Raw genomic sequence first — 18,001 nt, forward strand, 5'->3', positions numbered from 1 at the left:
GTGTGTGTGTGTGCCGTCTTTTTTTTGTGACGTACAGTCAGGTTTGCGACGCCGCCTCATCGTGCTTTGCGGCACGGCAGAAGATACACCGCCGCGTGGTGGGGGTTCGGGAGGGGAGTTGTGGTGGGGATACGGTAGTGGTGGGTGGCAGAAGCACGTGCGCGGCGCAGCGGGCCACGTGCGCCCCAGACGGGCGGGCGGGCAGTCAGCCGGCCGCCACCCCGCGCCGCAGACATGCAGGCTCCAGAGGCGCGCTGCCTGCCACCGCTGCAACCATGGTGACGGCCGCGACGCTGCCGCCGCTGCTGCTGCTGGTGCTGGTGCTCGCGCTGTCCACCCCGCGCACAGGGTGCAGTCTGCTGCCAACCGCTGGACGACAAGATCCGGAGGCACCGCGTAGCTCTCGTGGCGTGAGTACCGCTCATATCCGCACTAAAAATGTTCCACATCTACATCCGTACTCCGCAAGCCACCTGACGGTGTGTGGTGGAGAGTACCTTGCGTACCTCAATCGGTTCTGCCTTCCATTCCAGTCTCGTATTGTACGTGGAAAGAAAGATTGTCGATATGCCTCTGTGTGGGCTCTAATCTCTCTGATTTTATGCTGATAGTCTCCTCGCGAGATATACGTAGGAGGAAGCAATATACTGCTTGACTCCTCGGTGAAGGTATGTTCTCGAAACTTCAACAGAAGCCCGTACCGAGTTACTGAGCGTCTCTCTTGCAGAGTCTTCCACTGGAGTTTATCTATCATCTCCTTAACGCTTTCGAGATTGCTAAATTATCCTGTAACGAAGCGCGCTGCTCTCCGTTGGATCTTCTCTACCTCTTCTATCAACCGTATCTGGGTACGGATCCCACACCGGTGAACAGTATTCAAGTAGTGGGCGAACAAGTGTACTGTAACCTACTTCCTTTGGTTTCGGACTGCATTTCCTTAGGATTCTTCCAATGAATCTCAGTCTGGCATCTGCTTTACCGACGATTAATTTTACATGGTCATTCCATTTTAAATCACTCCTAATGCGTACTCCCAGATAATTAATGGAATTAACTGCTTTCAGTTGCTGACCTACTATATTGTAGCTAAATGATAAAGGATCTTTCTTTCTATGTATTCGCAGCACATTACACTTGTCTACGTTGAGATTCAATTGCCATTCCCCACACCATGCGTCAATTCGTTGCAGATCCTCCTGCATTTCAGTACAATTTTACATTGTTACAACCTCTCGATGTACCACAGCATCATCCGCAAAAAGCCTCAGTGAACGTCCGATGTTATCCACAAGGTCATTTATGTATATTGCGAACAGCAACGGTCCTACGACACTCCCCTGCGGCACACCTGTAATCGCTCTTACTTCGGAAGACTTCTCTCCGTTGAGAATGACATGCTGCGTTCTGTTATCTAGGAACTCTTCAATCCAATCACATAATTGGTCTGATAGTCCATATGCTCTTACTTTGTTCATTAAACGACTGTGGGGAACTGTATAGAACACCTTGCGGAACTCAAGAAACACGGCATCTACCTGGGAACCCGTGTCTATGGCCCTCTGAGTCTCGTGGACGAATAGCGCGAGCTGGGTTCACCATTTCCGCAGTCACCCTTGGTCGAAGTGATGCTGACACCTCAAATACATAATATTGTACATCCATATTTAAACTGGATAAAGGTGGGACACAGCTAGTATAATTTTTATAAAAAATGAAATTCCTCCAGCTGTACTTAAGATTTTTTATTTACTTCGCTACTATTTTCGACGTTGCGTCAACGCCATCTTCACGTCCCTACATTTTGATGAAATCAGTTGTGTGCGGCTCAGTCTACGACGGTGAGTCAAATAAAAACCTTAAACATTTATTTAAATATTATTTATTGTGCAGAATTGGTACAAAGCTGTATCACTTTTCAACACAATATCCCCCACGCTCAATGCAAGTCCTCCAGCTCTTAAAAAATGCATAAATTCGTTTAGAAAAAAATTCTTTTGGTAGTCCGTGCAACCACTCATGCACCTCTTGGCTTACCACTTCATCAGAACGGAACTTCTTTCCTCCCATTGCGTCTTTGAGTAGTCCAAACATATGGAGATCACTTGGGGCAAGGTCTGGTGAGTATGGTGGATGAGGAAGACACTCAAAATGCAGGTCTGTGATTGTTGCAACTGTTGTACGGGCAGTGTGGGGCCTTGCATTGTCATGTTGCAAAAGGACACCTCCTGAGAGCAGTCCACGTCGCTTTGATTTGATTGCACGCCGCAGATGATTTTTTAGGAGATCTGTGTTTGATGAGTTGGGACAGTGGTCCCTCTAGGCAAGTAATTCTCTAAAATGACGCCTTTTTCGTCCCAAAAGAGAGTTCTGTTAGAAACTTCTTTGGTTCTGGTGATGAGGAATGGCGCCATTCCTTGCTCGATCTCTTCGTTTCCGGTTGATGGAAGTGAACCGAGGTTTCGTCTCCAGTAACGATTCTTGCAAGAAAGCCATCACTTTCTCGTTCAAAGCGCGGAAGAAGTTCTTCACAAGCATCAATCAACACGTCGTTCTCTCATTTCAGGAGTCAGCTGCCGTGGCGCCCATCTTGCAGACACTTTGTGAAGCTGGAGCACATCATGCACAATGTGGTGTGATGACCCATGGCTAATCTGTAAACATGCTGCAGTGTCATTCAGTGTCACTCGGCGGTTTTCCTTCACTATGGTTTGAACTGCTCCAATGTTCTGTGGAGTCACAACTCGTTTTGCCTGACCTGGACGAGGAGCATCTTCCACTGAAGTCACACCATTTGCGAACTTCCTACTCCATTCGTAGACTTGCTGCTGTGACAAACATGCGTCACTGCACTGAACTTCATTCGTCGAAGAATTTCAATAGGTTTCACACTGTCACTACGCAAAAATTGAATAACAGAACGCTGTTCTTCCCTGGTGTAAGTCGCAAGTGGGGCGGCCATCTTTATACTGATACTACGACGGTATGTGTGCATCTGCACTATGCTGCCACCTGCAGGCCATTCTGCACGCTGTTTGTAGCACGCTTACCAACTTACAGGATAGGGGTGCGACTCAGTGTTGTTCTCAGATTTAGTCGTGAACAGTTCGTGGTAGCAGACGCAAGTTTCTCGAAATCAATTATCTCTGTTTATTGTTGTACTTGCTACTGGAAGAAAATGACGAAGAAGAAGACATTCTACTCCATTAGATAACGGAAATGGAGAAACACATCCCATGTCGAAGAAAGTTTCTTTACCACATTTATAAATCATCATTCATTAAATGATGACGAAAATTTCCGTGAGTTCTTCAGGTTAAATACTTACCAGTTCAAGTAAATCCTGTAACTGGTGACAGAAGGTCTGAGAAGGAGTTCACGAAATATGTGTTTGCATCCACTAACACACGAAACAAAAGTTAGCGAGACCAGTAAAATGAGAAAAGTTCAAATTCGTTTAGACGACGGTGGTTGTTTTAACATTTATTTTGTTGAGAAACAATGAATGGAAACCATATATGTTTGATGGTGGGGATATTCAGCCGGCAAATACTTGTCAACATTTATGGTGAAACCTTCGATTGTCTTTTATTTCGCACAATTCGCTACTAGTTTCAGTCAATAACTAATATCAAGCTTAGCTGGCATAAACTGAAGGAAAGTTATACCATAATTTGAACAAAAGTAATTTGCTCTTTTAAGGCTATCTTAGTAGGTAAAAAATTTCCCACAGTAATAACCGTGTAAGATAATTTTTGTCAAGAAGAAAGTCATGCTTTCTTCACAAAAATTATCGTACACAGTTATTATTGTGGGAAATTTTTTACGTTTTTCTTGATGAAAATTATGGTACATTGTTATTATTGTGAGAAATATGTGACGTAGAACTGTGGGCTTAAAAGAGCAAATTACTTTTGTTCAGATTATGGTATAACTTCTCTGCCGTTTATGCCAGCTAAGCTTGATAATGGTGAATGACTGAAACTAGTAGCGAATTGTACAAAATACTCGTAAATGACAGCTGGAGATTTTAACCTTTTATAAGAAACTGAAATGTCCGAAAGAAGAGACATGGCATGTATATATATAATTAAGGCGAGGACAGGCAATGATCTTTCCAGTGTGGAAATACACCAAGCTCGAACTCTTCCCGGAATCGGCGAAATGCCGCGTTTAATAAGGATAGTGAGCAAGGGGCACAACATTAGTAGTGTGTGGTTGAAGCTGAGAATTTGGGTCTGACGGGAGGCGTGCTAGGGTAGTCCGTGCAATTTCTCGTCGGTATTAATAGTTGGGGATGATCAACATGTTGATTGAAAAGTCTAAAGAAGTTCTTCCGATTTCCCAGTTCCAAACCGATCAGCAGTGACATCATATTCGCTTTTGAGAAGAGGTATGGTCTCTGTGTTTCGAAAGGTTTGAATATAGTTATATTCTTACCTAATCTCCGGTCAAATTGCCCATCTCTTTCCAGGCACTTTCTTTCAATATTTGGGCTATATACGCAAGACTGGCGACATAAAAATACATGGAAGCTTTTGACAACATTTCGACTATTGTTTCGGCTTCTACAGCTATAAGGTGGACCTACACGTTATTGACTTTCTCAGTTTGTGAAGCTTTTTCTCTTGAATAAATCATCTAGTTTTTCTGAAAGCTTGGAAGCAGACGTTCTCAGTAACTGGTTCGGTAACACCCCCATACTATAAGCTGTGACTGGACTGCCCTCCGAACGTCCCAGCTATCACAGCAGGACGCAGACGCTGCTAACCAATTGCTCCCGATATTTCCACTGGAGCAGTTTCGTTGTATTTCTATAGCACAACCTGGTTGTGGTCCCAAACACTCGAACGGTGATCAAGAGTGAGTCGCATGAATGTTCTGTACGCGATTACTTTTATAGTGCGCTATAGAGTACATCGCCAGACTGCAGAACTCTCCCAACAAACGGTATGTAGAATGAAATGTTCACTCTGCAGCGGAGAGCTACTTTAGATTTTGGAAGGTAGGGGACAAGGCACTGGCGGAAGTAGATCTGTGAGTACGGGCTTTGAATCATGCTTGGGTAGCCCACTGTGTAGAGCACCTGCCTGCGAAAGGCTAGGGTCCCGAGCTCGAGTCTCGATGCGGCACCCAGTTTTAATCTGCCAGGAAGTTTCAAACAGCAGGTAATTCACCTTCCCTGTAACTGACTGACGTGATACGTCAATTTCAACTTCTTTTGCGGCAGTAGGCCTAGTTACTGAATCGAAATGACTTACTCAAGCTGCTTACCAATCCACCTTCAATCGTACCAAATAGAAAATCTGCCCAAGCATAAAGGAGTAATCGAACGGGACGGAAATCGGTACATATGATGTAATGTACAGAAAACAAGCGATTACAGTTTCAGAAAAACTGGATGACTTATTCAAGAATGTAGGCAACAGGAATGGGCTGGAGCAGAGATGCACGGTAACTTCAGTTGTCTCGCATATGCGGATGACGTAGTACTATTAAGCGAATCAAAGCACGAGTTGAAAGAAATGTACCGGAAAATGGACAATAAAATGACAGAAAGTAGGGCTCAAAGTGAATCGAGACGAAACAGAGTTGATGCAATTAGGAAGAAGACAAGAGCAGGTAGAATTTCTTGAGACAGATGGCAAGAGGTTCAAGAGAGTAGACCAAATACTTGGGATCTTGGTTTAGTACGTACAAAAACATAAAAATGGACATCAAGGAAAGAATAGCAGTGAGAACGAAATGCATGCATTCCCTCAGACAGAAAAAAATGGTTCAAATGGCTCTGAGCACTATGGGACTCAACTTCTGAGGTCATCAGTCCCCTAGAACTTAGAACTAGTTAAACCTAACGAACCTAAGGACATCACACACATCCATGCCCGAGGCAGGATTCGAACCTGCGACTGTAGCGGACACGCGGTGCCAAACTGAAGCGCTTAGAACCGCACGGCCACACCGGCCGGCCCTCAGACAGACGCCTGGCTCTAAATCGAAGATGAAAATCTACAACAAAGTGATATGCCCAGCAGTAATGTACTGTTCAGAAACATGGAGCATGACTAAGCGAGAAAGGGAAAAACTATTAATATTAGAAACAAGAGTAATGAGGAAGATATGGGGACCCGTTTTAGATAACGGAGAATGGAGGAGGAGGAAAAATGAGGAAATCTACCTTCTGATGCGACAGCCAACTATCCTACAGCAGATAAAGAGCAAAAGAATACAATGGGTGGGCCATGTAGCCCGTATGCCAGATGGAAGACAGGCGAATATGGCACTAGCGGGGAAACCAAACACCAAACGCCCCATTGGACGCGCTGGATGGACGACCTGGCGAAGGACCTAGCAGCCCTGGTAATTGAAGACACCTGAAGGAACCGGGCACAAAACAGCAAGGAATGGAGGCAGTTTGTGGAAGCAGCGCGTGGTCTGCAGGGCCTGTGATCGCTGAATATCTATCTATCTATATTGTATTCAAAAGAAAGAGCTTAAAAATTTGAGGAAGCCGTTTACGCGTTGGTCCACCTCAGGCCATTATGTAACCAGTCATTCGATTTGGCATTGATTGGTGGAATTGTTGTACGTCGTCCTAAGAGATATCGTGCCAAATTCTGTCCAACTGATGCGTTAGAACGTAAAAATCCCGAGCTGGTTGGACGGCCATGCCCATAATACTCCAAACTTTCTCTATTGAGGAGACATCCGGCGACTTTGATAGCCAAGGTAGTGTTTAGCAAGCACGAAGACTAGCAGTAGAAACTCCCGGCGTGTGCGGGAGGCCGTTATCTTGCTGGAATGTAAGCCCAGGATGGCCTCCCATAAGAAGCAATAAAATGAGGCTTAGAATGCGTAGACGTTCCGCTGTGCTCTAAGGGTGCCGCGGACGAGAATCGTAACAGTTGCTGCTATGAAATGAAACGGAACCCCAAACCATCAGCGCGGATTGTTGGGCCGTATTGCTGGTGACAGTCAGGCTGGTATCCAACCGCTGTCCAGGACGTCTCCATACACTTTTCCGCTGGTCATTGGTTCAGTTCGAAGCAGGACTCATCAGTGAAGGCTGTTCTAGTCCAGTCAGTTCCAGGCCGAAGACGTGTCTTGGGACCCTGACTGTCGCCCACCGTACGGCCTGACAACCAGGGCAATGGTCTGGGGTCCTTTTCTTTTCACAGCTGGATCCCTTTGGTTGTCATCTCCGGCACCCTTACAGCACAGTGGCACGAAGTTGATATTCTACGCCCCTTTTTGTTGACCTTCATGGCAAGCCATCCTGGGCTTAAATTTCAGCAAGTTAATGTCCGCTCGCACAGGGCGTGTGTTTGCACTGCTTGTCTTCGGACTTGCCAAACCCTGCTTTGGTCAACAAGGTCATCGGATCTCTCCCCAATTGAGAACATTTGGAGCATTTGGACATAGCCCTCCAAACAGCTCAGGATTTGGGCGATCTAACGCGCCGAGCAACTCAGTCATTCAGTGTCAAGCCTAATAACTCTTTGCGTAAGGGCCAGAGATAGACCCACGCGTTGCTCGATTTGTGGAGCCCTTTCTCAAATTATTTCACTTCCCAGGGCATTCCTAACGTTATCTGTATCTCTGATGGATATTCGCCGTCCTCCATGTGCTCCTACGTTGTGCTCTGGTAGTGGGTTCTGTGGGGTTTATCACCAGAGATAAGTAACAAACATTGTCTAGCGATTAAAACTGTTAGCAAATAAGCAGCTAACGACTAAATCACTGCGGATGGTGGTTCCAGCAGGTTGGGGAAATCCGCAGGCAGTTAACATTATGATGAATTCTTTCATGGTTAATTTCCGTAATGGCGATTTAGCTTGGTCTAGACGTATCCCAGATCTCAACACACGTGATGTTTTTGACCTTTTTCTTGGGAAGCCGTAAACCGAGGTAGCTTCGAATACTGAACGAACTTAGAGAGAGCATTCGCCAGGAAATACCTACCATAGTAAATCAAGTGCCGGGGTGAGAATTTGACAGATGTGCCAGGAGACTTGAAGAGTACATAGCGAAAAATGGACACTACATATATGACGTCATTTTCAAATCATTATATTTTTTTACGAACTTTTTATATGGGTCTCGAAAATGGCTCTGAGCACCATGGGACTTCACATCTGAGATCCTCAGTCCCCTAGAACTTATAACTACTTAAACCTAACTAACCTAAGGACATCACACACATCCACGTCCGAGGCAGGATTCGAACCCGCGACTGTAGGGGTCGTGCGGTTCCAGACTGAAGCGCCTAGTACCGCTCAGCCACACCGGCCAGCTATGGGTCTAAAATACATATTAGCTGTGAGGTGGAAATGAATGAAAGTGTGAGAACATGTTGAAAGAAGTATCTGAATCCCGCACAGAAAACTGCACGTAACATGGGGTGAGGTGAGCGTGACTATAGCATCAACCTGGGGCATTTGAAGGAATGGTGAAAGACTGTGTGTGTGAATCAGCGACAGGGTTGTGGTTCACTGTGGTGGTTCTCATCATCAGAGTATGGTCGGGAGACATTTGGATGACTTCACTGGAAGAAGGACAAAATTTGACGAGTGCAGCCCAGGAGATCGGTATTTTTCACAGCATTCTCTCGTGAGCATGTGGAGCGTTCCTGGCCACAGGCGTTGCTGCCCATAGTGCAGAAGGTGGTCGGCCACAGCCCACTAACTACCTGTGTAACAGGCAATTAGAGACTCACGTCAAACAGCGGCTGCAATTGCAATCACATTTAACAGGACTGCAAAGCAATTGGAAGCAGTCGGAAGCTCCACAGTGGCACGGCGACTGCGTGGAGGCAGTCTCTTTACCGGACGATCAGCAGGCTGTGTTTCATTGACACCACAAGTGGTTGGCACCGTCTGCGATGGTGCCATGAGTATAGGAGCCTGACAAACGAGTAGTGCGGTCGTGTGCTTTTCTCGGATGGATTCAATCTGACTAGTGGTTCTGGATGTACCGTGGCGAGAGGTGTGAACGCGTAATGGACCAAGGAACATTGTAGAACACGATCGTTTTGGTGGTCCAAGTGTTGTGGTGCAGGGAGGCATAATGTTGCATGGCTTACTAACTCCCTTATGCTTGAACACGGTACACTCAGCGGTCAGCGTAATTGTGACACTGTTCTCCTTTGCCATGTGCATCATTTAGGGGGTGCATTCGGTCATGACTTCATTTTTATGGATGATACTGCGCGATCGCATCATACAGTGCAAGTAGAAGAGCTCGTGGAAGGACAGAATATTCGGTGAATAGGCTGTTCTGCCCGTTCCCATGCCAAAATCCCTAGCGAGGTACTTGTGGGAAGCGTTGGGGAGACGTTGCGCAGCACATCCACATGTACCAACGACCATCCAGCAACCTCGCTGGTGAAGGAATGGAACTCCCTACCACGGGAACTCCGTACCAACCACTTTGGAGCACGTCGCAGAGCGTGAATTTCTGTCCGTGGTGATCACGCTCTGTGTTAACTACCATGTCTCGCCTTTTGTAATGTCCAGGCTGGCCATCATTAATCGCGGTGGCTTCAGAACAATGATTGTCTTTGAATGAAACTTTCGTTTCTGTTGATCTCATTGCGTATTTCATACAGTTTCTTTCCTGTACTATATGGTAGCAATGTTATTTGGCAGTGACAGATCATGCAGAGCCACTTTCATCCTGAAGCTTTGCACGCCAGTGTATAAAGGCGAGCTATAGTAAATTAAAAACCATGAAGTAAGTTTCCACCACATGGTATATCTATCGTAGTTTCTGAGCTCTGCACCCATGGCGGTTGATGATCCGTCTCTATAAGTATGCCATTTCACGTTCTTAGAGGGTCTATGCAAGGGCGATGTACTTGGGGACAATATTATGGAAATCGAAGAGGACGTAGATGAAGATGAAATAGGAGATATGAAAGTGCGTGAAGAGTTTGACAGAGCACTGAAAGACCTGAGTCGAAACAACATTCCATTAGAACTACTGACGGCCTTGGGAAAGCCAGTCCTGACAAAACTCTACCATCTGGTGAGCAAGATGTATGAGACAGACGAAATACCCTCAGACTTCAACAAGAATATAATAATTCCAATCCCAAAGAAAGCAAGCGTCGACAGATGTGAAAACTACCGAATTATCATTTAATAAGTCACGGCTGCAAAATACTATCGCGAATTCTTTACAGACTAATGGAAAAACTGGTAGAAGCTGACCTCGGGGAAGATCAGTTTGGATTCCGTAGAAATATTGGAACACATAAGCCAATACTGACCCTACGACTTATCTTAGAAGATACAGTACATTAAGGAAAGGCAAACCTACGTTTCTAGCATTTGTGGACTTAGAGAAAGGTTTTGACAATGTTGACTGGAATACTCCCTTTCAAATTCTGAAGGTGGCAGGGGTAAAATACAGGGAGCGAAAGGCTATTTACAATATGTACAGAAACCAGATGGCAGTTATAAGAGTCGAGGTGCATGAAAGGGAAGCAGTGGTTGGGAAGGGAGTGAGACAGGGTTTTAGCCTCTCCCCGATGTTATTCAATCTGAATACTGAGCAAGCAGTAATGGAAACAAAAGAAAAATTCTGAGTAGGTATTAAAATCCATGAAGAAGAAATAAAAACTTTGAGGTTCGCCGATAACATTGTAATTCTTTCAGAGACAGCAAAGGACCTGGAAGACCAGTTGAACGGAATGGACAGTGTCTTGAAAGGAGGATATAAGATGAACATCGACAAAAACAAAACGAGGATAATGCAATGTATTCGAATTAAATGGGGTGATGCTGAGGGAATTAGATTAGGAAATGAGACGCTTAAAGTAGTAAAGGGGTTCTGCTATTTGGGGAGCAAAGTAAATGATGGTCGAAGTAGAGAGGATATAAAATGTAGACTGGCAATGGCAAGGAAAGCGTTTCTGAAGACGAAAAATTTGTTAACATCGAGTATAGATTGAAGCGTCAGGGAGTCGTTTCTGAAAGTATTCGTATATAGTGTAGCCATGAATGGAAGTGAAACATGGAGGATAAATAGTTTGGACAAGAAGAGAATAGAAGCTTTCGAAATGTGGCGCTACAGAAGAATGCTGAAGATTAGATGGGTAGATGACATAACTAATTAGGAGGTATTGAATAGGATTGGGGAGAAGAGGAGTTTGTGGCACAGCTTGACTAGAGGAAGGGATCGGTTGGTAGGACATGTTCTGAGGCGTCAAGGGATCACCAATTTAGTACTGGAGGGCAGGGTGGAGGGTAAAAATCGTAGAGGGAGACCAAAAGATGAATACCCTAAGCAGATTCTGAAAGATGAATATTGCAGTAGGTACTGGGAGATTAATATTTTGCACAGGGTAGAGTAGCATGGAGAGCTGTATCAAACCAGTTTCAGGACTGAAGACCGCAACAACAACAACAACGTTCTTAGATCTGCAGTTTACGCCAGTTGCCCTCCCCCACCCTCAATTTTTAATGACGTAATGGTAAAAGAGAGAATATTCCTTGAACCGGCAGTGAAACTGTGAGCTTTAGGTAAAAAAGTTCTCATTTCTCTTGAAAGTCCAGTTTTCGATCAAGCACAAAATAGAATCTTCCATAAGTACAGTTCTAGAATATCCCCAAAACTCTTTGTCTGTGGCTCTCATGACGTATTTACAGGAATCAAGACGTCACGCAGTCACGACTTCTTTTGGCGTGAGAACACGAGAAAGCCAGAAATTGCGAAATCTGGTGAACAGGAGAACGTAGCAACGTTACTATACCAATCTCCCAGTTTTATCACTTTTCTTTCTCAATATAGCCCCCACCAGTCCTTTGTTTTTCATCCAGATGGTTCACAAGGATTTATGAATAAAACTAACAGACTTAGTGGCATTCACCAGCTGTTTCCCTCTTTGCAAGGTAGTCAATAAGGAGAATCCCATATGCATCCCAAAGACACAGACCATGACGTACCAGGGAGATGAAAATCGTTCTACCTGTTTCTGTGGAGCACCATCATCTTCCAGCTACAGCTCTAATTGATTTATAGATCAGTACCTTTGTCTTTATCTGTAGCTTGCGGTTGACCACATGTCACACAAAATTGCTAACGTATATCTGATTTGATCCATTATAAATGGCTCTGAAAGTCTGCGACTGTGAAAACAATATAAATATCTCATCTGCTACCAGTCACGATTTTCTTTATTTTAGTTTTCGCACGACGCGTTTCGGGAAATGATTCCCATTTTCAAGTGCGTTTTTTGAGTTTGTTATATTATTCCTATGTGATGTTGTCGATGTGTGAGATTCTGCTTCATTTCGTTGACTTTATACTGCAATATATAAGAAAACACGTGATATATTGCAGTAAAGTCAACGAAATGAAGCAGAATCACACACATCGATAACATCACATAGGAATGACATAACAAACACAAAAAACGAACTTGAAAATGGGAATCATTTCCCGAAACGCGTTGTGCGAAAAATGAAATAAAGAATATCGTGACTGGTGGCAGATGAGTTATTTATAAACAAACCTATTATTCCTAACGTGTAATTCGGTTCTGAATTTATAAAATGTACATCACCGACAGTTTAAAGAAATGTGTACTATATTTTATCCATGTCGTTCTGCTCTTCAGTTCTCCACTGCGCTTACTAAAAAAAAAAAAAAATAAAAAATACGGAGAGTGAGGAGGAGGTAATCCCGTCAACCTTTTATTGTCCTCGACCCTTGTACATCTACATCTACATATATACACCACAATCCACCATACGGTGCATGGCGGAGGGTACCTCGAACCACAACTAGCATCTTCTCTCCCTGTTCCACTCCAGAACGAGTGAAAAATGCCTATATGCCACTGTACGAGCCCTAATCTCTCTTTTCTCTGCCTCGTGATGACAGGGTTTTGTGTGCTGTCCTTAGGTTAGTTAGGTTTAAGTAGTTCTAAGTTCTAGGGGACTGATGTCCATAGATGTTAAGTCCCATAGTGCTCAGAGCCATTTGAACCTAATCTCTCTTATCTTATCTTTGTGGTCTTTCGCGAAATATAAGTTGGCGGCAGTAAAATTGTACTGCAGTCAGCCTCAAAGGCTGGTTCTCTAAATTTCATCAGTAGCGATTCACGAAAAGAACGCCTCCTTTCCTCTAGAGACTCCCACCCGAGTTCCTGATGCATTTCCGTAGCACTCGCATGATGATCAAACCTACCAGTAACCAATCTAGCAGCCTGCCTCTGAATTACTTCTATGTCCTCCCTCAATCCGACCTGATAGGGATCCCAAACGCTCGAGCAGTACTCAAGAATAGGTCGTATTAATGTTTTATAGGTGGTCTCTTTTATAGATAAACCACATCTTCCCAAAATTCTACCAATGAACCGAAGACGACTATCCGCTTTCCCCACAACTGCCATTACATGCTTGTCCCACCTCATATCGCTCTGCAATGTTACGCCCAAATATTTAATCGACGTGACTGTGTCAAGCGCTACACTACTAATGGAGTATTCAAACATGATGGGATTCTTTTTACTATTAATCTGCATTAATTTACATTTATCCTATATTTAGAGTCAGCTACCATTCTTTACACCAATCAGAAATCCTGTCCAAGTCATCTTGTATCCTCCTACAATCACTCAACGACGACACCTTCCCGTACACAACAGCATCATCAGCAAACAGCCGCACATTGCTATCCACCCTATCCAAAAGATCATTTATGTAGATAGAAAACAACAGCGGACCGACCACACTTCTTTGGGGCACTCCAGATGATACCCTCACCTCCGATGAACAGTCACCATCGAGGACAACGTACTGGGTTCTATTACTTAAGAAGTGTTCGAGCCACTCACATACTTGGGAACCAATCCCATATGCTCGTGGACAACGTACTGGGTTCTATTACTTAAGAAGTGTTCGAGCCACTCACATACTTGGGAACCAATCCCATATGCTCGTACCTTAGTTAGGAGTCTGCAGTGGGGCATCGAGTCAAACGCTTTCCGGAAGTCAAGGAATATGGCATCCCTCTGATACCCTTCATCCATTATTCGCAAGATATCATGCGAAAAAAGGGCGAGTTGCGTTTCGCATGAGCGATGCATGGACAGCAACTTCTCTGTCTCAAGGAAATTCATTATATTCGAACTGAGAATATGTTCGAGAATCCTGCAACAAACCGATGTTAAGGATATTGGTCTGTAATTTTGAGGATCCGTCCTTCTACCCTTCTTATATACAGGCGTCACCTGCGCTTTTTTCTAGTCGCTCGGGACTTTACGTTGGGCAAGAGATTCGCGATAAATGCAAGCTAAGTAAGGAGCCAATGCAGTAGAGTACTCTCTGTAAAACCGAATTGGAATCCCATCAGGACCTGGCGATTTATTTATTTTCAATCCATTCAGCTGCTTCACAACCCCAGGGATGTCTATCACTATGTTCTCCATATGGTAATCTGTACGAGACTCAAACGGCGGTATGTTTTTACGATCCTCCTGCGTGAAAGATTTCTCAAATGCTAAATTTAAAATTTCAGCTTTCGTTTTGCTGTCTTCCGTTGCCAGGCCAGAATGATCAGTGAGTGACTGGGCGGAAGCCTTCGACCCGCTTACCGATTTTACGTAAGACCAGAATTTCCTTGGGTTTTCAGCAAGATCTTTTGCTAAGGTATGACGGTGGTAGTGGCTGTATGCTTCGCGTATCGCTCTTTTTACGGTAGCACGAATTTCTACTAACTTTTTCCTGTCCTCATTCTCCCGATCTTTCTTGTACCACGAGTGCAACTGTCTTTGCTTCCGGAGCATTCTCCGAATTGCGCTGTTAAACCACGGTGGGTCTTTTCCGTCCGTAACCCACTTTTTCGGCACATACTTCTCGAATGCGTGATTTACAATGTGTTTAAAATTTGCCCATAATTCTTCCACGTCCATCGTACCGGAAGTAAATGAAGTCGATTCATTTACTAAGTGGGATGCTAACAACTGCTTTTTCTAGTAAGAATACTCTCCTAGCCTCCTTGACTGACTTTTTTACTTTCGTAACCATACTCGTAATGATAACATCATGATCACTAATCCATGTTTCAACAATGACACCGTCGATGAGGTCTGGTCTGTCCGTGTCTACCAGATCTAAAATATTTCCATTACGCGTTGACTGTCGGTTTAGCTGCTTAAGACAGTTTTCGGATAATGTGTTCAAAAGTAATTCACAGGACGGCTTGTCTGTACCGCCTGTAATGAATCCAAAGACATCCTAGTCTATAGGCTACCAGGTAGGTTGAAGTCACCTCCGACTAATATAGCATGATCCCGGTACTTCTGGTGGCCGGTAATAATAGCCAACAACTAACTTTATTAACACATTTTTTTCTTCTGACGAGTTCGGTTGAAAAAAATACAGAATTTGCTGTGGCACCTCATAGAATGTGCCTGCTTCGTCCACTATAGTTTCATAAAATTACGATACGTGGCAGCGCTATACATAGCCTTCAAAATGGTTTCTATAACGGAGGTGCTTTCCAAGCAGAAAACTGTCATTGAGTTTCTTTTGGCGGAAAACCAGAGAAGCGCAGATATTGATAGGCGCTTGCAGAATATCTGTGGAGACCTGGCAGTGAACGAAAGCTCGGTGAGTGATTGTGTGAGGTGTTTGTCATTATAGCAACAAGGCCGCGCAAACTTGTCCGGTCTCCCGAGTGTAGGCCGGCCGCACACAGCTGTGAATCCTGTAATACTAGAACGTGCGGACACTCTTACTCCAGGTGATCGACGGGTCACAAACAGACACCTCGCTGCACAACTGGACGTCTCTGTCGGCAGTGCTCACACACTCGTCCAGCAATTGAGGTACTGAAAGGTGTCTACCAGCTGGGATCCTCGTAAAGAGCAACGAATCTTTGCGGAATTTGTCGCGCGTACGGGGTTGATCGTGACAATTTTTTGTCGAACATCCTCGCAGGCGACGAAACATGGGTTCATCACTTCGAATCTGAAACAAAACGGCAATCCTTGGACTGGTGCCATACCACATCTACTCCTAAGAAAAAGTTCAAAGCCGCATCCTCAGCATCGCGGCACCGTGGGATACCGAAAGGTTTATTCTGTATAGTGTCCTCCCTCATGGTGCAACGATCAGCTCTGAAGCGTACTGTACCATCCTCAGGAAACTGAAGAAAGGATTTAAACGTGCTCGGTGCCAAAAAAATGCAAACTAACGTCTCCTTGAAACTTCGTGGTAGATTAAAACTGTGTGCCGAATCGAGGCTCGAACTCGGGACGTTTGCCTTTCGCGGTCAATTGCTCTGCCTTCTGAGATACCCAAACACGACTCACGACCCGTCCTCACAGCTTCATTTCTGCCATTACCTCGTCTCCTGCCTTCCAAAATTCACAGAAGCTCATCAGCGAATCTTGCAGAACTAGCACTTACGGAAGAAAGAATGTTGCGGGGACATTGCTTAGCCACGGCCTGGCGGGATGTTTCCAGAATGACTCTGCAGCGGAGTGTTCGCTGATGTGAAGCTGTGAGTACGGGTCGTGAGTCGTGCTTGGGTAGCTCAGATGTTAGAGCACTTGCCCGCGAAAGGCAAATGTCCCAAGCTCGAGTCTCGGTCCGGCACACAGTTTTAATCTTCCCAGAAGTTTCATATCAGCGCACACTCCGCTGCAGAGTGAAAATCTCATTCTGGAACTTCTCCTTCTCCATGACAATGCAAGGCCTCACACAAGTCTGCGCACCCGAGAGGAGCTCACAGAACTTCACTGGACTGTTCTTTCTCCTATACAGTACAGCCCGGATGTCGCGCCTTCCATCTGGTAAACCCAATGAAAGATACACTCCGCAGGAAGCAGTACGTGGATGATGGGGAGATTACCGAGACAACAAGGCGTTGGCTCCGACGTCGACAAGTAGAGTAGTAACGTGACAAGGCCTCTCAGTAAGGCGGGGCAAGGCCGTCGCATTGAGCGTAGCTTATTTTGAAAAACAGGGTTCTGTCGTCAAAAGGTTGAGAAATGTTACGGAATCCTAATAAAATCAACCTGCCTTCAGAAAAAAAGAGATATGTTGCAATACTCATTCAATGCCCCTCATATTTTCTCCACGAAACTGATAGGGAAAAGGAGTATTGTTTATTTTTACATGTTGCAAAGTACTTCTCTGATTCAAATGCCAAAAGAGCAAGGAGAAATTGAGGAGTTTAAGGGGACCACACCGTGGTTCAAGTCGAAAAAAATCAATTTTCAGTTTTCATCATATTTCGAAAGATTAAGGTTTCATTTAAGTACTCTGAAAAGGATTTTGCTGAGAAATTTTTTTGAGCATTTTCCTATTACGTGTGTTTACGTGTCACGACCACTTTTCTGTCACCTACTTTTCTGCGAATATTTTAGATCTTTTTATCCCCTACATTGCACACTATGCTTTTTTTTTTTTTTTTTTTTTTTTTTTTTTTTTTTTTTTACTTTCCGGTGCGTTGGCTATCCTTGGGATGCAACGGTCGGTATTCTTTTGTTTCTGCTATTTGTAAACAACACGCTTTCGAAAACGCGGTTAGTTTTGATCAAGTGTGATTGTGGGTAGTTATTGTACTCACGTTTGCAGTGCTTGTTTACGTGTGTTTTGTTGTGTTTATTGAAGATGATGAACCGTAAAGGCATTTTCAAGAAACGACAATTTAGAGGAAACAAGTTTAGAAAGCTTTATGTACAAGAGTTTATGTCGGCTGGCAACGATGTTTCTAATTATAATTCTTCAACAAGTGCATCACAATGAAGCTCTCACCATTTCAAGAGAGTTAAAACAAATTTACTGTAAGTGATAAGGGATGCAGTAATATTATTATAAATTTGAGAATATTATCAGATGTAATTTCTAAATTTGTACAATGTAGACAGTGTGGTGAGTCACAGAGTGTGAAAATTTGTGAGAGTGCTAGTGGGAGAAAAGGTCTTGCAATTTCTTTGGATTTACTTTGCACTAAATGCTCAGCTGCGATTTCATTTATGAGTTCT

At 44.3% G+C, this 18,001-nt stretch overlaps 1 protein-coding gene across 1 annotated transcript in view; it reads left to right on the forward strand.

Moving 5' to 3' along the window:
- Positions 1-223: 223 nt before the first annotated feature.
- The window catches only part of LOC126252131 (uncharacterized), a 131,027-nt gene continuing 113,249 nt past the window's right edge, over positions 224-18,001 (forward strand). The window contains exon 1 of the mRNA XM_049952996.1: positions 224-410. Coding sequence (XP_049808953.1) covers positions 276-410 — 135 coding nt within the window. The 5' untranslated portion in view covers positions 224-275. The remainder of the gene's footprint in view (positions 411-18,001) is intronic.

Source organism: Schistocerca nitens, chromosome 4 (genome assembly GCF_023898315.1).
Source record: "Schistocerca nitens isolate TAMUIC-IGC-003100 chromosome 4, iqSchNite1.1, whole genome shotgun sequence".
Taxonomy (NCBI): domain Eukaryota; kingdom Metazoa; phylum Arthropoda; class Insecta; order Orthoptera; family Acrididae; genus Schistocerca; species Schistocerca nitens.